Genomic DNA, 25341 nt, shown 5'->3' on the forward strand with positions numbered 1-25341 from the left:
AGATAGGAAAATCATTAACACTGAAGAGACGGGCAACGTGCACTGACTTTTCCGCCTTTGCAATTTACTCTCACGTGTGCGTCATGCATCTGTCACAGCAAGAGAAATACTCTGTATGTGACAACTGATTTGTGCGCAGAGCAAACAAACAAAGACAAGTTCTACACAGTGAATATATTAGATATTATATTAGAGGCAGAGATGGGAAATGTTAATGTGACATCTGCACAATATTCTCTGTTACAGTGAAGTGAGATATAGCTGCTTATTTTTACACAGTTAAGGAAAGTCAAATAAATGAGGTAAGTTGTGTCAGTAGCTGTTAACACAATTTAGTAGTAAGTAACATAAGAGTAACCCAGATTATTTTCTGTCGCTACAAATTACAGGTGTCCCCTAAACATCTCACATTCAGACTATCTCTACTAAACGTGGTCCCCAACTGGTGGGTCTCGGTCCAAAAGTGGGTCACAGGTCCCTTCTGGACTGCAAGTAACTCATAAACGTGTCAAGTTTGTAAAAAAACACACTGTATTTTAGGTTAAGTGAATTTCTGGCACAAAGCTTTTACTTTGAAGTGCCGTTTCCCACTGCAAATCGAGTAACTAATGGACAGCTACTTGACAGAGACAGTAAAATAGCTCAACGACCTGGGCAAATCCAAGTATGACGCTGAATGTATTAAACTGTGTGGACCTTGAACTAGTGAGTAAGGAGAAATCTGGACCCGTGGCTGGACACGTTGGGAACCATTGCCCTAAAATAAATCCAAACCTATATGACTGGACCATATGGGAATTTAATTTGACAGGACAGACACAGGAAGTGTCCACACTCAGCAGTCAGACAGGAGTCACGTTAATTTCCAGGTCTGGCACCTGCGGTTATTCCACAGGCTAGTTAATAACATGTCGGGCAGGAAATCCAAAGTGTGGGATCATTTTGAGAAGGTGAAGGATGAACCCAAGGTGATATGTAAACTCATCTTCATTGGTCGACTACAAACATGACGTATCATCTGAAACATGGAAGTAGCTACATGCCCATTAGCCCACAGCGTCATTAACAGGCGGCTCGCTCAGTGTGTGACGTGCACTTGTAGATAAAATATAGGCCTATATTAATGAAGGTTCATTAGTACGGTTTTGTATTTCTCTGTAATGTAGCACAGTGTTAACAATGTTACTGATACTATTCTTTCTCACACCTTCAACTCAAACCATTGTGTTGCCCCGCCCAAAATATATCATTTAATAATTAAATTAATATGGTAAACATGCGGGCGACTAGTCGTAATGGCGCTAAATGACAACTATTGGTCGACTAGGAAAATTCTTAGTCGGGGGCAGCCCTAGAGACAGCATTAATGCTATTACTTCTTGGCATGATGATTACAGACTCAAATACACACACACACACACACACACTTAAATACCTTGACATAAACCATGGGCAGAGTCTGTTTGGCTCGGCTGTAGTGTCTGGCCACTCTGTAGACAGTCTCAGGAACGTAATCCAGAACCAGATTCAGATACACTTCATCTTTCTGTTGGAGCAAAGCAAAGACATGCACACACAGGTGAGTAGTGTAAACTAACTATCATAGTCTGTAATGTCAAGTTAAACAGTTACCCAACAATGAAAATAAAATAAAAGCACTCATGCCAGCTGCTCAATATGTCAATTTATCTTGGAGAACGTTCTCTTCCTCTGTGTGTCTACAGTTATGCATGTCTTCCCCTGTTGAAACAAGCTGTTTGTGAGCTGATGTCACATATGTTCTTTTCACCGTCTAACTGGGAACCCATTGTATAGAACTCGTCCCCCGAGGGCAGGAAACACACAACCATGCGTCATAAAGGCCTGCGCTCCAACAGTGGCCACAGACAATGATATCATTTCCTGCTTGGCGGGCGGGGTTGTGCACGTTCTACCCTGAAGCACACTGACCCCTGAAAGGATGCTTGTATCTTGAGGCTTCTCCACCCAATTATTCTAACACTTCCTTTTTCCTTTGATTCTGACCAGAGTTAGCCAGCACTGAGTCATCAGGTGTTTCTGGAGAATCCATTGTTTGAGACCTAGAAGTCATATCACGCTCATAGCTCTCGTGTTGAAGGGAAACAGTTTGTAAATATTTTTAGACATAAAGCCCCTCATAGATCCACAAAGGAAGTTGCTCGCATTCTTATTCATGCATTCACAGCTTGCTCGTGTGTCCCCTGATGGTTTGTGAGGAGCAACAGCCGAGCCTTCAGAGGACGCGCTTGAGCTCGCTTAAAGGGACACTTCACGCATATTGCATATTTCTCCTCTTACCTGTAGTGCTATTTATCAGTCTAGATTATTTTGGGGTGAGTTGCAAAATGTCACCATTCAAATCCAGGATAAGTTTCTTAATATCAGAATCAGAAATACTTTATTGATCTCCGAGGAGAAATTGTGATTCATTACAGTCGCTCCGGTGTAAAGAACAGAGAATTAAAAGAAGTAAGAATAAGAGTATGAAATAGAAGTATGTAAATTTAAAGCAATAAAATAATAAAATGTAATAAAAATTGAAATAAATAAAAATTTAACAAAAATAAATTAAATTAAATTAAATTAAAATAAAATAAACAAAATATTAAAAATAAAATATATATCGTCACTGTGCTGAGGCTGTGTGTCCCTTGTGTAACTCATGAGCATTTAAAATATATTCTTTCCATAAATCCAATTTAAATACCAAAACTGACAATGGTTTAATCCACCCCCCAATACTTTCTGACCTCCCTGCTCTGTCATCACGTTTAGTACTTTCCAAATATAGCTGGGCGCTGTCATTTTAAATTTAACAGCACTAAACAGTGCATTCGTGGAGGGACTACTTTCAGTGGTGGATTAATATGCATTTGTAGACACCCTTTTATATCGCCACACTACAGCCAGGAGTGTTCATTTGCTTTGAGTCATACTGGCACATAGAATATCAGAGTAGAAAGGTGTGTAGTGGTCACTCAGTGTTTGAGAGGAGCTGGATGTGTGTCTCATGTGACTGTCGACCAGTGATCGACCATTAAACATAAACAAACTGCTTTCTTCCTCCTTTTTGGTCTGGGACAGGTTGTCCGTTTCCTCTCGCCTCCCCCATCTGCTAGCAGTGTTAACAGCCTGCCCGACATGCAGCTCAGGCAGTGGGCAGAGCTGGCTCCCTGCAGGTCTGCGAAGCACAATGAGCAAGCCGGTCTCGTGAAGAGCTCCCAGACAGACTGTGTGGTACACTTCTGTCAGCTCAATGCCCTGCTTTGTCCTGACTGCTCTCTCCCGCTCACACTCAGACAATTAGACTCATATATGGTGACTGAGTGAAACGCAGGGGCCGAGAGGCAGGCTGGGAGACGGGCTGACACAAACGGGTGCAGATATCAGTGACGATGAGCAGCTCTCAGACATGGTACCTTAGTTTACACACTCATCTGTCACTGGCATCACCCTCCCCCCCCAACACTCATTCTCTGTGTGTCTCTCTCCTCTCGCCGTGTGTGTGTGTGTGTGTGTGTGTGTGTGTGTGTGTGTGTGTGCACCCACTAGCAAAACTCCCATTGATAACATTTGTGACGACTAGAGGGCTCGCTCCGCCTCCTGCTAGCGCCATCAAAGCTATATTTAGCCTAGCAACAGCGATGACTCACTTCCTGCCTCACTACAAAGCCACTTCCTTGGCTTGTTCCCAGCTGGTTAGCCAGGCGGGGATCTGATTGGCTCCTTGTTTCGTGCTGGCTAAATAATTCAGCCTCTAATTTGCTGAGAAAAAACTGCTTGCACCTGAACAGCTGTCTCAGCTATCTATCAACAGCAATCGCTGTGCTATGTTGTGTAGGAGAAGGGAGTTGATGGAATATGTGCCGCAACATACAGCAGTCACGTCAGTTTCATTTTAGCATGTGGGTTTGTGCTGCCTGGTCATGTACCCTGAGTATGACTCCCATATGTGACACTACATAAGTCAGCAATTCATGATGCATTTAAGAGAATTACAGGAATGGTCAGTGTAAATGAATTTGTGAAATCAAGGGACACAGACACGGAAAGATCTAGAGGGACATGACATGCACTAATGAAGACAGCTACAACTTACCACTTACATACTACAGATCTAAGAATAGGTCTATAAATATGTGCTTGGCCACAGCCAGATACATGTCAGACAGAGTCCTGCATGGGTCTGATTTTCAAGACCAATTCCTGAACTGGAAACGCAACATGCAATACTGTGCAATACTGACCCGCCCCACCACCCACATACATGACTAATTAGTTTTGCAACCCGACCCGACACGCTGACACAAGATCAGGGCCTATGTGCTGTTAAAATTTGTGTAGGCAGCACATTTTGGGAAAGATCTTACATGTGAAACTAAAATTAATTCATTTTCTGTATTCGCTTATCCTAGTGGAGGGTCGTGGGTGGTCACTGGGCGAGAGTTGCAACAACCTGGACAGGTCGCCAGACTATCACAGGGTTGAGAAACTAAGGACGCATTCACACTGGCACTTTAAACAAACCCTGGTCCGCTTCCACGGATAGTTCGGTTCATTTGGAGCTGGTGTGAACGCTCATTCGAACTATGGTGCGGACCAAACCAGCGAACCCAGGTCCGCTTGAAAACTGGGGGGCTCGGTTCACTTGCAAGTGAACCCTGATGCGGTTCCCTTACAGTGGGAAATGCAAACAGACTATCCAGCGGCTGAAGGGGATGGATTTCCGTTTCCGTTCCTGGCTAATCGATGAGCCAGGCTTTCTTCTTCCTCATGCTTTTTTCTTCCTGGTCAGTGGTCGTTTCGGGCAATACCACCCCCAAACAAGCAGCTGTTGTAACTGAGTGACATTGTCCAGACGGTTTGGTCCACTTTAAAAAGTGCAGTGTGAAAGTGAACCGAACCAAATGAAGTTGTAAAATGTTTTGGCATTCCCCACCCAATCAAGTCCCCCGGACTATCCTGGTGTGAATGCACCCTAAAATGTAATTACAGGAGTGTAATTTAAATAGATATATTTTCCTTATTCTCATAATATTGAACAGCACATCTCTACAGTAACATGTCTGTTCGTGACACACCCAAGTAAAGCAGCTCTCATTTTCCAGGTGGCGCAAAAGAGCCAACACACAGTCAGCAGTCAGAGGATTAAAGTATTAATAAATTCAATAAGAGTATTATTATCATCATTTTATTTTAATATATTTACAATTTTTCACCAAAATTCCAACCCACATGTCCCTTTTATCACCCATAAATAAAACCTTCATATGAAATTTACCTGACCGCATTACCGTTAACTCTCACTCGGCAAATCCTGTAGCTCTGCCGACTACACACCAGACCTGGCTCATTACCCAGATGCAATGCTGTTCAACCACAGTCTGATTATTATTAACGATCTGTATGTGAGTGTGTGTACTGTATGTTGGGCCACTGGAGAGAAACATTAGGATGATAAGGCACACATTAACCCACTGGCGAGCCCCGGGGCAAATATAAGCTGTAGGCCCACCCAAACATTTCTCCCCCTTCTCTGTGTGCACTGCATATGTACGTCTTCAAGTGATCATTATGTAAAGTGCAACAAGCCGACTACACATGGCAGCTTCAGTATTTTTGCCTCAAGCCCCAGAACCAGCCAGTGCAACTATTATGTAATGTCGTTCTGCCCCAGGCGCATTACAGCGTGAGGTACTTTGAGTAAGCATACATTTATTGAAAATACGCACCGTGTGAACAAAGTATAAACTGGAAGGATTTAAGACGAGGTTTTAACACAGATTTAGAGACTTTAGGGCAAACAATTTCAGTTTATGTCCTGCTTTAGTGCACCATATTGTCAACAATATGAGAAATCATTAAAGCTGATGTCATCACTTTGTTTAAATTGAGGATTGAGTATTTTCTAGTGTGATGACATCATAAAATATGATAACAGACATTTGAAGCTTCATTCGAAAAACTCACGAATGTAAAAAAGACATTTAGAGCAATTATCAATGAAATCACCACAAAGTCACGCCCACACAGTGAACCCAGGGGCAGTGACCCCTGAGCGTGTGTGACCCTGGTATAAATATGAGCTCCGTGGATCAAGCATGAAAACCTATAAGACTGAGGTGCAATACGAGCATTAGTGGGTTTGGCATTATCACCCAGTTTTGTGGCCTTATGTCAAAGAGATTTTATTTTTAATATTGTTGTATATTCCTAAATAAAAGTGAATTAATCAAATCACCAAGCTACACGTAGGAAACCTGGGGTCAGGAAGTATTACTCCACCACAGGACGACTGCTTGGTGTCTCACTTTCTGGGCAAATAATTAAGTTTCCAATGCTGAGTGCACTGGACTTAACGGTCACTTGACGACAGGTGGGGGCAAACAGCACCCGACAATGTTTTACCTCAAAGCCCTGTGTTTGTATGTCAGAGGATCAAGTGAAGTTACTGAAAGCACTTGTGTATTTTTGCGTGTGTACGTAGATGTGATTCTGAGAAGCAACCACAGCGGAGGGCAACTGTGTGTCAGCAGAGCGTCTTACAGGAACTCTCTTTGCCACTGCGTATTTTAAAGAGGTAAAAGCCAAACCGCTGTTTGCCTACCTGCCTACACTGTTTGGACCTGTGGCCCTCTGTTTGAACAGGATTATACAAGTGGTTAAAGGGTAAAAGCAAAGCACACTGTGTGTGTCGAGCACGCCACATGCCAGTGGTTACATAAGGCTACCTGTGCACATGCTGGCGGCTACAGTAGCAGCAGTGCTAGTCTGGCTCACAGCTGCACCCAGTGTGAACCCTCCCATCAGGACAGCAACGGCACCTATACACACCTGACATGACCTCATCTTATCTGCGCTTCGCCCTCTGCTACATTATACATCTGTCATCCATCCATCAACTTGTCTGCAACCATCCATTGACCTCCATATCCAGATGCAGTTACCTTTAGCCCACATCACCAGCCTTCCACCCTTTTTTTCCTGAGGTTTCTTTCACACATACACTCTACTTCCTTTAAAATGATTTTCCAATGCTGCTTAGATGGACACGGACAGAATTTGTGGCAATGTATAAAGGGGTGAAAATTACCATGTCCACCCGAGTGTCCTGTTTCCATCACTGTGGATCAAAGCTGGAGCCGGTAGATAAATGTGACTACTGCAGAGTCGTTTCTCCTGGGAACGGATGTCAATTATATTCATTCATTCACTCATTTTCCGTAACTGCTTATCCTGTTAGGGGTCGCGGCTGTGCTGAAGCCTAACCCAGCTAACGAGAGGTGGGGTACACCCTGGACAGGTCGCCTACAGGCAATTTAGAGTCACCAATGCATACATGTCTTTGGACTGTGGGAGGAAGCCGGAGTACCCCAGAGAAAACCCATGCTGACACAGGGGGAACATGCACAGCACAGACTCTGGGGTTCAAACCCTCCAACCCGATTACAAACCAGGAACTGTCTTGCTGTGAGGCGACGAAGCTGGAAGACCGGCTACAGTTCTCGGTCAGTTACTGGGATAACCCTTCAGGTACTGCTAGTGATCTTCACTATTTATACATGCGATACATTCAGGAACATTCCCGCCTTGTGCCTTTTAACACAGAACATGGCAATTGCGGAATAGATGGGGCAAGATACTGTCAAGGAGGTGGCAATGATGCAACACTTATGGATGCCAACAGCATAAAACTGAAGATGGGGCAATGCTGGATGTACGTGTACGTGACAAAGAATTGTATCCCTGTTGCCGTCTATCAATTCCACCCTCTGCGCAGACTGATAGGAGCCCCCTTATGGTATCTTTTCCTGCTTCGGCTGGGGACACACTTTGTTTTAGTCGCCTGGGATGGAGTTGACGGGCACTCCAGAGCTAACCCCCGTCAGTCCACTCAGCTGTCGGTCAACAAGACGCATGAAACCTCTGTTGGCCTTGAAGAGCTGCAGCATTTACTTATTTATTTATTTATTTAATATTTATTACCATGAAATCATCACCTTTTAAAAATAGCTTTTCCACTTTTAGGACTCTGAACACAGCACTAAAACTTGAGTCAACTTTGTCTTGTGGTGTCATGTGAGTAGTGTGGCATGATGTTGATTCCGCTGTATCGAGCTTACCCAGCATGCTCTACTGAGGGCAAACTGCACCAAGCTCAGCCATGTGGTCATTGATAAATGATTGATTGATTGTACACAAACTGCTGCCTCTGCTGTACACACAATCTACTTGTTAATTCACCGCTAAATCTCTTTTCTCTGCTCCGCTCCCTCACTCATCCACTTTAACCGCATTCACCATCATTTTCTCTTTCTTGCTCCACCACACACCCCTACACACATACACACCACTCAGGGGAGTCTTGTGATAGCTTCTCTCCCGCCACGTGAAACCATCTTTCGTCACACGGATGACCCTTTACCTGCTTGTCCCTGCAATGTCACTGCTTCCATTCACAACTGAGCCTTGCCGGCATTTTCCCTGAGATATCTTTAGGAAGGCAAATATCGATGCCTGCCCCCGTTCACATATGACTTCATGCAGGAGACGTTCGTAAACATTTTAGGGACAGACTGCATGTGTGAAAGGGGCTTAAGTCGAGGCTCTATGGGTGGTAAATCCCCACACCAACAACACGGTGCCAGTCTCCATAATTAGCCCACAGTGATACAGTGAGGGGAAAGAGGAGGAGGAGGAGGAGGGAGAGGAAATGGATACACGAAAGGACGAAACACAAGAGGGGGGATTTAAACGGTGTAAGGTGATGAAGATACAAAAGACGTGGATCAACAAAATAAAATGTGATTTTAAAGGTCAAGTTGGGAAGGTGTGGGGTCATTTCTGTGACAAGTCACCGCTGTCACTGTGTCAGTATACCAAGAACTAGTCAGGATTCGCAGAGGTCAGTGAGCACATGGCACGAGGTGAGGGGTGGGAGCTGGGTGGAGCGTACAGTACAGACAGGAGGGCTCAGGTTAGTCTATAATTAACCAACACCCTCCAGTCCGGCAAATAGATGCTCCATACCCCTCTCTGAGTCGTCTCTCCTCCCACCCAGCCTCATCATCACCTCCCCTCTAAAATCCCCCACAGCTTTCCTTGGCCTCGGTAGGTGCGCAGCATGGAAGCATTCCTAACTGCCGAGTCATGGGTATAGTCCCAACAGTGTGTCTGCCAGGTTCAGATCTATATTTGACACATGGAGCTCTGCCTGTTTGTCAGCTAGTTGAATGACATATTCCCGCCTTGTAGTCTCCAGGGGACCGCGGCAGAGACGGGCAGAGAGAGGGACTTCCCTGTTGCAATGTTCTTTATGGACTAATGAAGTTATTAAGGCCAAACAGGCTAATAGGAAGACATATGATGGGAGACGGTGCAGCTGGCAGAGCTTGTGATTATTAATAGTCATGACACCGAGTCTTGAGCATGGGAGAAAGCTATAGTATTTTACAACTCTGATTAAAGACCGATCATTTAAACACACAGTAAGCCCAGGGAGTCTTAACATGCTCTGGAAGATAAAAACGAGAGAAGTAGAAAGAAATATTCTTCAAGCACTCTGAGGCAGAGCAAGAGAGATATATGTTTGCTGCCTCTTTTCAGGAAATCAAGAAGAGGCGTGAATTTAAGAGCTATTTCAACAGTGGAAACTGTGATACACCAAAGAATGGATTCACAGACTACATTTACATGCACAAAATATTCCACATTTTGCCCTTATCCTGAAAGACAATACTCTCACTAGGCTGCTTACATGGTTATTCCACTAACATTCCCGTTTACATGCAGCTGTGCATACTCTGATTAGCGTGCACATGGAAGGGCTGGAACCACTTGTGCATCAAGATATGATTTTTATAAAGTTTTCCACTGGTGGCTGACTTGTTAGACTGTACAAACACAGCCTTCCTCTTCCATTCCTTCCACCACCTTCTTGAAAAGGACGATGTTGCAATAATTGTGCATATCTAAAAACCTGTTGATATCCAAGTCTTTCATAATGTTTAAAAGTAGGTGTTATTTCTTCCGACCAGAAACGTGGGCTTTTCTTTTAGGCATGCATCTCTACCCAAGCCTTGCAAACTGTTGGTTAGTGGGTTTATGTACAATGCATCCATGACAACGTACAGAGCTGACTGTTAACAGGCAAAAGGCTGTGTGTCGCAAACTGTGGTAAAAACTCAACTGAGACGGATATTCCATTGTATACACATCCAAAAAATGATCCTAAAACCTGAATTATTTCAGCATATCCCACGTCTTAATCGGAAAAATGCTACATTTGGGATCGTATCACATTTAGAATATCGTCATATTCTTAATAATAGTGGAATATTATAGAAACTAGTCATTTTAAAGTCTTTTTCGGACCTGTGGTCACCACTTTACATGACTTAATACTGTTCACGTCCACAATCTTGTGTGTATAATGTACCAGATGTAATAAATCTGTTCATCATCGCCCTGATGAAGACCCTGTGAACTCAAAACACATCTGTGCTTCAAACCATTTATATGTACATGTAAATAAGGACTTTACCATTTTCCTTGTTCTGCCTCAGAGTGCATGAAGAATGTTTCATTTTGGTGCAGTCAAAACTTTACATGGAAATGCCCAAACTGTGCACTGACTAACAATTGATTCATTACGCAGCCACAAAACAATTCTCACACACACTCAGCACACTGACCTTGTCTCCACTGGAGTAGAAGAAGTAGCGCAGGCGGACTATGTTGCAGTGGTCCAACTTCCTCATGATCTGCAGCTCACGGTTCTGCACAAAACACAAACATAAAGGACACATTTACATTTATGGTTCACGTCACAACCAAATTTCATGCTCACTTTAAGAGGTAAATCTGAGGACCTTTTGGAGTTCTTGAACACGCAGCACAATTACTGACAGCTGACTAAAAAAGTGTTATTACACATGTTACCTGTCACTAGCATGGTTCAACATAAATACCTGCATTATACAGAAAGTGCTTAAAAAAAACAATTTCATTGTGTCTTGTCACAGAAAACATATGCCGCTCATCGTCTCACTAAACAATCATCTTGTTGTGAGGTCACTGTCACAAGCTCAATGTGCCACTTTGTCAGCAATCAAGACTTAGGAAATTCGGAGGTGGTAGCAGCAGAAGAATGCAGAGAAATAGAAAAAAATGGACATTTATTCACAGAGGGGTAAATCCCATGGGATAAACATGACGATACAATGACGTATTGTGTCTATTCTTATCAAAAGCAGCAAATAATTACAGGAAAAAAAGGAGAGCAAAAAGGGTTCATGACATCCACTTCTGAGAAAAAGATGTGAAAATAAATGTGTTACAGTAAAAATGGCCTCGGGGCCCGCAGTGTGACGAGCCACGGGCTCTCACAGGGCCACTAGAACAAGATGTAAGCAATGAACCCTGGTCGAGTGCTCCATCTACTGTATATTAATATACAGTGGGTCTGTGCAGAAAATGGTTGGGCATATGGACTCCAAGGGGGAGGGCAGACATTCAGGCATTACATAAAGCTTTAACAGTTTCATTATAGTTCATGCTTTCTCCCCTTCTCCATGTCTCCTTCCCTTCCCCCTCCTCTTTATCACAGTGCTTTCTGTTGACTTGATGTAAAGTGCTTGTGTAATGTTTAGAGAGTGCAGACTCCACTGCAGAGTGAATGGAGAGTGGACAGAACATGGAGAACAAAAAGAAAGTTAACTGTTGAAATGAGACTGTGGCAGAGTAGCGGAGTCACTACATAATAGTCTGGCTTTTGTTTTGGACGCCATGAGCAGCTTGAACGGGAGAATGAGGGTTTTGTGCTATTGATTGTTGTACAATAGCAGCATGGTGCACTCACACTGCCTGCAATTACATGCATACTAATATCCTGAATATGAGATTTATTACAGCAAGGATGTCGGGATGGGATTTACATAAAATGATCACTTGTTTTTTCCCTCGTATCTACATAAATGGAAATTTGCATAATACGCAAGTGAACATTTTTAAGTTCTTCATATTTGGTTTTTCGGATTATCTGTTTCTTTCAACATCAAGGTGTTTACACGCAGGCACTCAATGGAGTGGAGAATATAAATAATTAAAATGAGCCAGAACTTAATCAGCTTAGCGCCTACTTTTATTGAGAAACTTCACTTGTATATTTCAACTCACAGAGTGACTAACTGGTAGACTAGCTTGTTGAGTAATTCCCGGGTTGACAGACTGAATACCAAACTAAAAAATGACACAACAAACAGCCTACTGCGTGACTGAGAATTAATCTTACTGATAGTATTGTCTCTGCTACACCAACAACTCAACCTGGGACAGTGTGTGGGTGTTCTTGGTGGAAAAGGGTCGATGGGGCTGCTGGGAAGTGCGACTAACCGGCTGACCGCAGAGCAGGCAATGACCTGATACACCGCCTGACCTGCTTTTTGTGTAAACACAGAAGTTAAGTTTGGTGCAAAAGAATAGCACACAGGTCACTCTGTGCTGGTGAACACTGGTTCAACACAGGACCGTGGTGGAGCTTGGTGAGACTCACTCTAAGCCGCCTAGACTGACTGAAAACACATAACTGAATGAGAGGCCGATGAGAGGCCAACTGACCTACGAACCCAACAACCTCTGAGTGTGAAAAGGCTATTTGTGAAATGTAAAATCAAGAATAATGGAGGGACAAATCCCTTGTGCTTTTACTTTCGTGATATCTTCTGCTTTTACAGTTGTTAAACCTTCAAAATTCCAGTCTATTATATTTGTTCTGATACAGGAGGAAGTGGAAAAGCATGTTATTATTCAGTATCGTGGCTTATCTGAAACAACTTTTAGCTTTGCTGTGCTGCAACCAACAGTTACTTTCATGGTTGATTCATCTGAAAACTGTTTTATTGATTAGTTAATCTAGAGCTGAAATGTTTCAGTGATTGACTATTTTGATAATTGACTCATTGTAAACATAAGACAGGTGCAGTTGTGGCTCAGGAGGTAGAGTGGGTCATCCACTAATCAGGAGATGGGCAGTTTGATCCCCAGCTCTTCCAGCCCGCATGTTGAAGCATCCTTGGGCAAAGAGGTGCATACCTTCCAAATAGATTCACAAACTTGCCCATGGTTTTGTGGAAAGATTGGTCATGAACCAAAGGACAGCTGATGAACTGTTAATGCCAACTGGCAAAAAGGAGCAACGCATGCATGGCATGAGCGTACGTGGTCACAGCTGTTGCAAATTTGTCCTTGTTGCACTATTATCTGGCATTTTATAGATAGATAGATTTAATCCACAGAAGAATCAGCAGACTAATAGACAATGACATTGTTCGTCAAATGTCATGAAATAAAAAAGAATGTCTATCACAAGTTTCCAAAATCCAAGGTGATGTTTAAGGGCCCTCACACACCAAGCCGACAGTTGGCCGTTGGTCAAAGTTGGGCCTTCCGTGAGTATCTGTCACCCTAGTTTTTGCAGTGTGTCCCGCACCACTGGCGCTAGTCGGCTCTTGATGGCTTTTTCGGCTGATTCAACATGCTGAATTGGCGTTGGAGACTGAAGAGCCCAATGGTGAATGAAATCACTCCAACTGGCAATTCAACTCAGCACACAAGAAGAGAAATGGAAGGGAGGACTGCAAACAAACTAAAGTCAAGAGAGCATGAGATCGACACAAACTGGCTACAATGGGTGAGATTATTTTCAAGCCATTGAGCTCTGTAGCAGAAACAGTTAGTAATTGTTATTGCACACCAGCGCAGAGTAAATATCATTTGTTCTTTTAACATGGGGTTGTGTTGTTTAAATGCTAACTGGCTAATTAGCATCTTGTTGGTCTTCCTGTTTCCCTTTTTGAATGACGAACACAGACCACCGTCGCCTGCTGCTGTGACGTGACATTTCCTCTCACACAGGTGAAAAACGTACGTGCTAGTTGGCCATTGGCTGTAGTCCTTGTGTTGTGTTAAAGCGCATATTTTTGGTCAAGACACAGGCAACTCGAGGTGATGTCACCCTTCATTGCCACTACTTCTTTGGTGTTTCTGAGCCTCTAAACCCAAAATATACTCAGTTCATTATGATAAGAGATTAAGAAAACCAGCAAATATTCATATTTGATAAGTACATTATTTTATATTTTGATTAAAAAATGACTTTAATCTTGGCTAAATGTTTCTATTCGACATACAGGACACTGTGCCGGCTCGCTGACTGTCTGATCACGGCTGACAAAAAGCAGTGAAAAACTGTGCTAGCTGACTGATTGGGTGACTAATGAGATCCTCCGTTATGTGGGTCAGTACCATACTGTCTGGCGCAGGGAGATACGCTGATGTCCTTCCACACTTTTCTGCCACTTTATGTGGATTTAATCCTCTCTCATTCATTTTTTAACAGAGCAGAGTGAGCTGTCTGTCCACTAGACCTCTTCATCTCAGCAGGAGCAGCATCCTGTAGCTCAATAACCTGGTACAGACAATCACCCCGGCCTAATTCACTTACAGGCACACACAAATGCTTCCCACAGTCCTCCCCCCCTGCTCATCCACCCTTTCCACAACTACTACCGACACACACAACCCCCACATCATAAAGTGACATCATGGCGTGTGGGTCACAGACCAGCCATCGAAGGCATCACGCACTGCAGGCAACGCCCTCGTCCTCTTGCAGTGGCTTAGTGGGAGTGTTTACGGGTGTGTCTGTGCGTGTGTGTGTGTGTGTGTGTGTGTGTCTGTGTGTGTGTTGTTATGTGTGAGGAAGATGGTACCATATGGAGGAGGAGCAGACGGGCTGTTCAGTAAAGCCCTGCCCAGCTCCAGTTATACTGCAGTCATTCCTGCTGACCTGTCATCCTCCAGTGTGTCAGCAGCCCAGCCAGCAGAGACACAGAGAGACAGATGGAGACAGAGAGAGAGAGAGAGAGAGGATGCCTCAATCGCAAGCTGCTAGAAGTGCTACACCTTCCTGGTGCTGATGTGTAGTGTCAGACAAAACCACATGCAGTTTCCAAAAAGATTAAGAGCATACAGGAATTACATACCACCTACACAAAGACACACGCACACAGTTTTGCTGTTCTACTTTGGGAACTTATGGATGATACTGAATGTAGAGAGTGGATCAAATAACAATAAGTCAGAGAGGAATACACTTTATCACACTCTGACTGCTCAGACGATACTTACAATACAATATATGGATGATTTTGGTTGTTTCGTTATATTTGTTGACAATAATGAAAAAAAACAAACAGACAATGCGGTGTAAATGCAACTGCCACGCTCTCACTGTGTGTGTGTGTGTGTGTGTGTGTGATGGTTCTAATGTGAGCATCCATTTTCCAATAGGATGACATGTGATCCCTCTTATGGGGAGACCTATCCCATAATGCACCAGGAGGGGATTGTAAGCTCACCAAGATTGTCTCACACATTCATCATCTACATCCTAACACAGAACCTATTCACACGATTACCCTGTTTGACTCGTGTGTGTGTCTGTGTGTGAGAGGGAAAATGAAACATTCACACACGTAGGTCTAGCATGGTTCTGCTCAGACTTTTGAGGAGGAGGAGATAAGAGGAAAATAGAACGCAGGTGTTTGTGTATGTTTGTGTGAGTGTGTGTGGGATGAGGGGGGTACACACACACACACACTTATTGGCGCGTGCTTGGCAGTCATGTGAGGAGTCTTAGCACTCATTTGCTTCATTTCCTTTAACAAGCTGTTCACAAGGAAGGACAGGGCGAGTAGAAGCAGAAAAGGAGACAGACGGAGAGAAAGACGGCTGAGGTAGAGCTTCACCAAAACCAAAAGCAGAAAACAATGCGTGTCATCTTCAGCTGATCGCTGTTTAAAGATGCAACCTGCTAGCGTGTCATGCTAACCACAGGCTAACCACAGGCTAACAGGAAGAGCAGGATATGACTTCACCAGGGCCAGCACACAGTCACAAAGCGTGTGTGCGTGTCCCGGACAAACACTGTGTATTTTGTGACAGATGGTCGACCCCCACACCATTAAGTGACATCATTTATCTTGTCTGGTTTTTGGATAGCGAAGGACTAGCACCTGCTGAAAAAAAAAAACTGCACTGATCCTACAGAAAGGTTAAACCTGGGGCACTGAGCTGCTGAACCAGTCGGCTCAGCACAACAGTCCCAGGGGCGAACACGTTACAGGCAAACTCGTCTGACTCAACTTTGACTAAACCTCAGCGACTGTCATGGGAGATGGAGCTGAAGGATGGCAGTCCAGGAGACAACCAGGGGACGCCTAGCCTTCACTCTTCTCATCCTCTCCTGCTAACACACCCTGACTCTCCTGAGAGGAACAAAGTAGACATAAAATAATGAGCATTACCCTTACCCTGGAGGACCAGTGAATCAAGAGACTAGCTCTGTCCTACCTGTTGAAATCAAGATAATCCTTTGACAGACTTTGAGACAACACTGATGAGGAGAATTATTACCACATAGCTTAATAGAGGGTTGTTCTTCAGGAAGTTCAAAGGTCCAAACGTGTTTGTTTGTACATCTGGGAAAATTTCAAGAGTTGGACAACAGCATACCAACCCAAGCCCTGCTCCAGGAGCTCATTTAAAGGAATGGCTTGACATTTTGGAACACTACTCACTCCCTTGCCACAAGTTAGATAATAAGATTGATACCACTCTCGTCTGTGTGGTAAATATCAAAGAGAAATCTCAGCCCCAAATCCAAAATATATATTTTGGATGTGTCACTTTTCTGACACACCAAGCCGACAGCTGGCCGTTGGTGAGTGTCTGCCACGCACCGTTGGCCTTTGTCAGCACTAGTTGGCCTTTTTAATTGCAGATTCATCATGTTGAATGATGACTCTGATTGGCAGTTCAGCTTAGTGCATGAGAAGAGAAACGGAAGTGAGAAAAGTAAACAAAGTGCTAAAGTCAAAAAGGAGTGAGACCAAAACCAACTTATACATAAGGTAAGATTATTTTTCTTTAGCCATTGAGCACTTTGGTGGAAATGTTTAATGTTGGGTTGTGTTATTGTTCACTGGCACATGGTAATATAGCTCTCTTCTTTCAACATTGGATTGTGTTGCTAATATGCTAACTAGCTAACTAGCATCAGTTGTCTGGTTTCCCTTAATGAATGAGGATGACAGATGACCACCATCTCCTAGTATGGAGGGTTTTGTCTTTTCACGCAGGTGCAGAACACACACGCTTGTTGGCCGTTGGTTTGGCGTGTTCATGTGCAACTTTCTAACTGAGACACTTAAACGAGAGGCAACGCAGTAGAGGGCTCTCATCGCTGCTAGTTCTCCTATGTCGGTTTGGTGCGTCTGGGCCTTTACCTATAGTACTATTTATCAGTCTGGATGTTTTGGTGTGAGCTGTCGAGTATTGGAAATATCAGCTGTGGTCATAATTTCTGGAAAAGGACATTGCTGTTGAGTTTTACAAATGTATTTTTTGGAGCTTTGAGCACCACGAGCTGAGCTGAAGGCAGACATCTCTTTGGCCGATGTCTCCAACACTCACGCCAAAACAATCTACATTGATGAACAGAACAACAGGTTAGAGAAAAAATATGTGTTTTTGATTTTGGGATGCACTGTTCCTTTAAGCTACCACGGCAGCTGGTTAGCTTAGCTTAGCACAAAGATTGGGAACTGGTTTTACAGGGGAATATATGCAACTATAGCACTGCAACATGTCACTTTTGCACTACAGTTCTACGGGTTAAACAAACAAGATATAACATGTTAACAAGTGAGCTCTAGATGTACTGGTAAGTGGATTTTTTTTTGTTTCCCTCTGTTTCCAGTCTTTGTGCTAATCTAAGTTATCTTCTGTAGCTTCATAGTTACCGTACAGACATGAGGGTGGTATCGTTTCCCAGTTCCCAAATTGTTCTTTTCCTTTCCTCTCCAATTTCTTATCTCCTTTGTTATAATTACAAGATGTTTAAATTAGTCATGTGCACAGTCAGTGTGTGTGGGTTTTTCAGCCCACATATGGAAAACATTACAGTCACACACTGTGTTGCATCATCTTAACTGAGCACTTTGGCTGCCACCTATATAATGTGTTCTGTGAAAGCCAGAGAATGTGTGATATGGACACAACAGGCTAAAGAGCTGCCTGTATAGAAAGGATCAATATGTCAATATGACCCTGGTCATAACCTTCAACAACACCTTTGTTTTTGCTTTTATACTACGGCAAGTGCTTCTGTGAAAACATGTCTGGACAACTGTTGACTGCAGCTTCACGTAAAGGCCTTTATTGTTAATATCTGCTTCTTTTAAGTCCCACAAAGGTTTTCAGAAATGCTTAGAAATGCTTGTTGTAACTGTTTTAGATGTGGTGTTGATTCAAGACCTTTTTGGAGGCTGCTAGAGATTTGATTCTCTGTCTGAATCCTATCAGGCCCAACCTGACTTGCCAGGTTTGGGCTGGGCCAGGTTGTAATTTCCAAAATTCCCCCAGGCTTGAATCGAGTTTGTTCCAATTCCCCAGTGATTTTCCCTTTTGTTTTGTTTTTTAATGGGCCATGCTAAACATTTAGTAGGAGAAGAAGATCATGTCAGAGTTAAATTGACTTCACGGTGTAATAAAAATTACAGTAAGGGCTGCGCTCGACTAAGAATTTTCCTAGTCGACCAATGGTCATCATCACAATGGTTTGAGTTGAAGGTGTGAGAAAGAATAGTATCAGTAACATTGTTAACACTGTGCTACATTACAGAGAAATACAAAACCGTACTAATGAACCTTCATTAATATAGGCCTATATTTTAACTACAAGTGCACGTCACACACTGAGCGAGCCGCCTGTTAATGACACTGTGGGCTAATGGGCATGTAGCTACTTCCATGTTTCAGATGATACGTCATGTTTGTAGTCGACCAATGAAGATGAGTTTACATATCACCTTGGGTTCGTCCTTCACCTTCTCAAAATGATCCCACACTTTGGATTTCCTGCCCGACATGTCAGTAACTAGCCTGTGGAGTAACTGCAGGTACCAGCCCTGGAAATTAAGGTGACCAATTCCTGTGTCTGTCCTTTCAAATTAAATTCCCACATGGTACAGTCATATAGGTTTTGATTTATTTTGACAAGGCATAGCTCCTAATAGAGTTTCACATTTGCTTGTTTTTTTCCCCCGCGACTAAGCGACCAATCCTGTCAACTAATGTTCTTTCTGGTCGACTAACATTTGGTCGACTATCATGGGGTAGCCCTATTTACAGTGGAAAATCAGGGCTCGGGACCAAAATTGCTTCTGTGGTTCGGGCTCGGACTGAAACTATGCAGCCTCATGTAGGGTCAGGCCAGATTTCTGGGCCCGATCACCACAGCTCTAGAGGCTGCAGCTTGTGGTGCTGTTGAATCATGTTGTATCATACGGAGAGGTGTTAATAATAATTTGTCCATCCTATTTATATAAATGAGGTTAGGCCACACTCCTTAATATAACCATCATAACAGTGGGATTTATTGCACACATTAGTTTAAGCTAGGTGCACCTGATAATTTAAGTAATCGTCTAAATATCAGATATCATTTTGGCACTGGTCTTAATTTGAGAACCTGTTGAACACTTTATTACCTTGGGAAAATAATATGGCTGTTAAACTGAGCAGCTATTACCCTCAGCTCTGGAGACTATAAACTTAATGAGAATCTAAACAGCTGTCCTGCAGGCTTGGCGGTCTCAGGTCTTTTATCTTTGAGCTGTGAGCGAGCAGCAGGGACCCTGAGCCCCCCTCCCAACCAAGACTGCAGCAGAGGGAGCACAGACAATGTCGCCCCAGCCGAGGAACAACAAGCCATCAGTCAAATCTATTCAAAGCACAGAAGGAGGATTCCTGCAGAGTTTTGCATGGAAGGAAATATGGCATTTCCATGGTGGCGACTGAACTAAACTTGACAGATGATTGAGCCCTAATGGGTTCAAGTTTGTTTGTGGGAGAAAAGATCCCAGCGCCACAACCACACACACACTTCCTGCAAGAGAACACACACATTGAAGCAAGGATGTGTCAACGGCAAAACACTAGGAAGTTTTGCCTTTGTTTCCTCTTTGTTCGCAGCTTCACTGATCTCACTGTTCTTGTGAAAGATCACTCCATTCACGTCTCTTTCACGGTTACTCAGTCACATTCATTAATGAAACAAATCTCGACTTCAGTTACATTGTTGAAAAGGGATGAAAAGAGAGTACAAGTGCCTGATCACTAATACATGCTGCTTTTCTTTGTCCTTTTGTGTCTTGCTTTCAGCTGACAAGTGACAGAGTTGACTACGCTGAGACATACATTGTGTTTGTGTGCATGTTTTACCTTAAACCTCTTGTCTTGCAGGACCTTTTTGATGGCCACCATCTCTCCAGAGTCGCAGAGTTTAGCCTGGTAGACGACGCCGAACGAGCCGTTGCCGATGACCTTAGTATCCGTGTAGCTCACCTCCTGTGGCCGGTCAGGGCCTTGGCCTGGGGTGGCCACGACTGTTGTTACCTTGCCGCCATCTTTATCCCCTAAAGAGAGAGACAGAGACATAGAGAAGTGCTTAAAACAAAGAAGTGATATGCACACATTCGACAATGTACATTAAAGGAGTGCTGTTTAGAGATCTGGAAGAGAAAGCAAACTGACATCAGAGACATGATAGGTAAGGTAAAGCAACGTCACAGTTTTCAAGGTGACATTTTCAGATTGCTTGTAGTGTTCAAACAACAGTCCAAACCCAAAAGATATTCACTCTACAATGATATCATAATTTACTCAACTGTCTTTATGTTCACATGCACAGAATATTCTGGTTCCCTTATTCCAAAAAAGACAAAATTCCTGCTCAGTAGTTTACATGGCTAATGAAAATGAATATTCCACTGATATTCCAGTTTACATGAAGCTGTGCACACTCTGATTAACATGTCCTAACATGTCATTAATCACATCAAGATATGGAAAAGTGGAACAGCTGGAGCCGCTTGTGCCAAATTGCTTCTTTTCATCAAAATGTGAAGTTTTCCAGCCATCACGGACTTGTTCGATTGTTAAGCTTCTCTCTTTCATTCCTTTAACCACCTTCTTAAAAAGGTCAACATTGCGATATTTGTACATGTCCAAAGTCGTTTATAATGTTTAAAAGTAGGTGTGTTATTTCTTCCGACCAGAAATGTGGGTTTTTCTTTTGGGCATGCATCTCACCCCCACAGTTCCACACTCCCCCATCTTGCAAACTGTTGGCTAGTTAATTTATGTGCAACACATCCATGAAAATGCAAACAACTGACCGTAAAAAGACAAGAGCCCATGTGTCGCAAACTACAGAAAAACCCCCAATTGAGATATATATACTGAATGCGTGTCCAAAAAACCCAAATAATACCGGCATATTCCACGCCATGATACAAAAATGTCATACATTTTGAACAAGGCCTAACACGGCAGTGCCAAAAACTGCAGTTCATCAAATGGCCACTTGAGGTTGGCTCCAAAACTGAGTAAATCCCCAAAGACCTCCATGTTAAAATGTCCACCTTCACAGCAGAAATAAACATGTTAACAGCCTGGTACCAATAAAAATGGTTTTGGTCTCTATAGCTAATTTCAAAACTTAAACAACTGTACAAGGGGTGAATTTTTTTGCTAACTCACTGGTTAACATTTTATTGAAACCCAAAGTTATACATATTTAAGACCAAGGCCACTTGACTGACAGGCAGCTCCAACCTCTTGTACAAATATGGTCACTTCTGGCTCCAAAAAACCAAGAGGGCGACAGCCGAAATGCCAAACTCAAGGCTTCAAAACGGCAGTCCACAACCCAGAGGGTGACGTCACGGTAGCTATGTCCATTATTTTATAATGCCTATGTGTTCACATGACCTGTATTGAATTCAGAATATTATCATATTCTGAATAATAGTAGAATAGACATCAAACATCATGAAATGTAAACTGCAATTTCTTTAAGACTGTACTAGATATTAAAATGCCCATTTAGCTAAATAAAGGCCTGGGTCTCATGAGCGATTTAAACTTTTCTTTGTCATAGTATGGTGATTTGGTGTGGCCTAAAAGAGGAGTGAATTTAGCTTTGTTCACATCGATTTTTCGACGATCTCAAATTACTTTGAACGGAAATTTTTTTTAATGCAATTTTCGTAAAAACAGCTTGGCCCACTATTCCTGATCATTCCGCATGTTTTGATGTATGTTTTGCCTAAGTGTTGGCAACGCTGCAGAAGGAGTAGCGTGCCAAAATGTACACAGAAGACGAAGAAAAAGAAACATGACAGATTATATTGAGTTGCCTTGCTGTTGCACAGCAGGCACCCAAATGAGTGTGCCTGTAAACGTAGTCATAGAGTAAGACTGGAGCATCTAAGGCCTCAAAGCCTCCTTGTTAGAGAAGCAAATTTGTTATCGACAGGTTGCAGGTTTGAACGCCTGCTGACAAATTTCTTGGCTGAGACTAACGGAACACTGCAGCCTCGTTCTTTAGCCACAGCCAGTTTAACCCCCATTTGTTCTGGCGGTACTTTCTTGTGGTTAACAGCTGCGGTTGTGCTGAACAGCTCCCAGCTGACTGACTGAATCATGCCTAAGCTCAAAAAATCGTCTATAATTGACCGTTGTTTGTAGTGTGTAGGTCTCCTTTGAGTAGTAGGACACTACAGATCAAATATCTAGAGGAAACAATCGCACGAAGGCGACTGTTTTCTGAACAGAAAGACACTTGGATTTTGCCTGTTTGAATACTGTGCATCATTATTTTTTATATCAGGAAGCATATGTGCTTCAATGCATCAAATATGGATTTGCATACAGTGGGCCTAGCTTTCTGAGACTATCCCCACTGGAAGAGACTCATTACCTTGCTCAGACTCACCAACCATACAGACAGACCAATGCAATTCCCAGGATTATTACCAGAGAAAAGTTATAAGACAATAAGCCTGTGTATCTGATGCTAATGCACTATAGATTGGAATCTGCTTTCACATGCCCCTCCTCCTCGTTTATGCCTTCCTCCCCAGTCAGTCAGGAGCTGGCTCTGCTCCCCTGAGATCACGACGTGGAGGCTTTTTCCTGTTTAAGTGGGTTCTATCCCTCTGCCTCTGCCTCCCTCTCCTCCCCACACAAGTGTCAAGGAGCAAAATTCACATTAGCGGGCAGTTAAAGGACAACCAGGCCAAAGTGTGCGTCACTTGCCCCTTACTTCCAATCTTGACCGCAAAACTTCTACACAACATATGTGACTAATTCCTACACCTGCTCTCCCCTCTAAATCTACATATTAGTTTTATTAGCATATTCCTCTTTCACGCAAACTGCATCAGAAAAAGATATATGAGCCCAAACACCAACGCACCTAAAATCATCAAAATATCTTTGTGAAATGGGTCTAAATTTAGATTTCTGAGTTGCTGAGACAGTCATACACACATTTGTCAACAGCTCGCAGTGGGTACAAAATGTTGATGAGGGGTGGATTAGTGCTGCTTAATAATCGTGCCTGTTCCAGATCATGGTGTTATTTAATAGAAACTTCGTGCAGCATGCTGTGGCAGCAGGCCACCTCCAGGTGGAGGACAACTGGCAGGCCAGTGCATCCGGTCCACACGAGGAGGAAGTGACATCTGGCAAACTACCAGCGAGTCTGTGTGTGTGTTTTCAAAGTGATTCGGTTAATTAACCCAGCACAACCAGAATTATTTTAACACCCGGAAGTTTTGACTGAGACAGTAATAGGCTGTGTGTTCTAATACCCATACTACCATAGTGTTTAATATGTCAAATGCAGTGTGCCAAAAATACCAGGATGTCCTACTGCATTCAGTTGCATTTTGCAGCGTACAATCCAGCATGCTTTCCTGGCTACTTTGACCCACAATCCTCTGAGAAGCGGGAGATACATCACATCGACTGAGCCGCAAACAGATGACAGCTCGCTAACAGCTCATTAACAGCTGACAGAAGCGGCAATGACAGATGACAGCGCAATCAAGTGACTGGTGACCAGTCAAATAGTAATATTAGGAATAGAAATTGTCTGGCATAACTATGAAAATAATGACAAAGAAATGCATGTAATATTAATGTTGTGAATATGTTAGAATCTATAATGTATGCCGTTACAACTTAAACTTATTAAAAAATAAAACTACGTGCATTGCAAAGTTGACCTGCATCTTGGGCAAGCTTGGTGAATGGCATTTTGTTGTATCTCTAATAGGGCTGGGTGATATGGACAAAAATTCAAATCACAGCCTGACTGGCGGTACACGATATATATCTCGGTATTTTGTACGTAATGGGCAACATGTTTTCAGTTGCAAGTCAAAGCCACATTTGAGATGTCCCAAGCAGTTTTATAAAAACAGACTGTGATCAAAATAAAATGCAAAGACAGGGATTTTATTCCCCCGTTCGAAAATATGCAGCTGCACAACAGTTACACCTCCAAAACACAAGTTGCTGGACACATTTTCCCCACAAATACAACATGCTAATATTATTAGCAAAAGCCTATGGCATTTTACATTGTTTAAGTTAGCCTAGTGGCTAGCGTGGATTTCCTCGGCTCACATGAAGCCAGGTTCAACAGCAAGATTTAACAAAGGTAAAGTTACAATATGTCGGTTTCATTACAACTCACAAGGTTCACCTACAAAACAACTGTCTTATACTAAACACATTTTCCAAACAAATACAACATGCTAACGTTATTAGCACAAGCCTATGGCATTTTACACTGCATAAATTAGCCTAGCGAATAGCAGAGATTTCCTCTACTCATATGAAGCCAGGATAAATCACACACAAGACTTTGCGCTATGGACATATGAGCAAGAGGGTCCAAGTTCAAGGTGCAGTACTAGTAAGTACTTTGTAAGGGCAGCTGCTGCACATGCTGGAGGTAAAAAGAAAAAGTATGCAGTTCAGAACAGGGACAGAGTGCGGAGGTTTACTGGGCTTATACATTTTTCATTGGGTTGCTGGGCTTATATTCCAGCAGAGTTATTGTACGCAAAAGCACCTGCAAAGACACACTTCCAAACAAGCCAAAATAAAAAGAAACAAGAAAGAAAGTCTACCTTTTCATGGTCAAACCCACACATAAAATAGGCCTAATTATTTTATACATGTGTGTGTTTGCACAGATCCTTTTGCCACTGTGTGACCAGTGAGTGGTCCAATTACTGAAGGAGTGATTATGATCAAAGGGAATGTAGGGAAAGGGAGGGGAGAGGTCTGAGAAACCAACAGGCCTTCACTCTCCAGGACCGAGTCTAGAAAGAGAAA

At 43.0% G+C, this 25341-nt stretch overlaps 1 protein-coding gene across 2 annotated transcripts in view; it reads right to left on the minus strand.

The window, feature by feature from the left end:
- The window catches only part of gsk3ba (glycogen synthase kinase 3 beta, genome duplicate a), a 43323-nt gene that overhangs the window by 8453 nt on the left and 9529 nt on the right, over window positions 1–25341 (minus strand). For both annotated transcript variants that reach the window (XM_050048278.1, XM_050048279.1), the window contains exons 2-4: window positions 20368–20561; window positions 10716–10799; window positions 1436–1546 (exon numbers count right to left, since the gene is read on the minus strand). In XM_050048278.1, coding sequence (XP_049904235.1) covers window positions 1436–1546; window positions 10716–10799; window positions 20368–20561 — 389 coding nt within the window. The remainder of the gene's footprint in view (window positions 1–1435; window positions 1547–10715; window positions 10800–20367; window positions 20562–25341) is intronic.

The sequence above is a fragment of the Epinephelus moara genome, chromosome 7 (genome assembly GCF_006386435.1).
Source record: "Epinephelus moara isolate mb chromosome 7, YSFRI_EMoa_1.0, whole genome shotgun sequence".
Taxonomy (NCBI): domain Eukaryota; kingdom Metazoa; phylum Chordata; class Actinopteri; order Perciformes; family Serranidae; genus Epinephelus; species Epinephelus moara.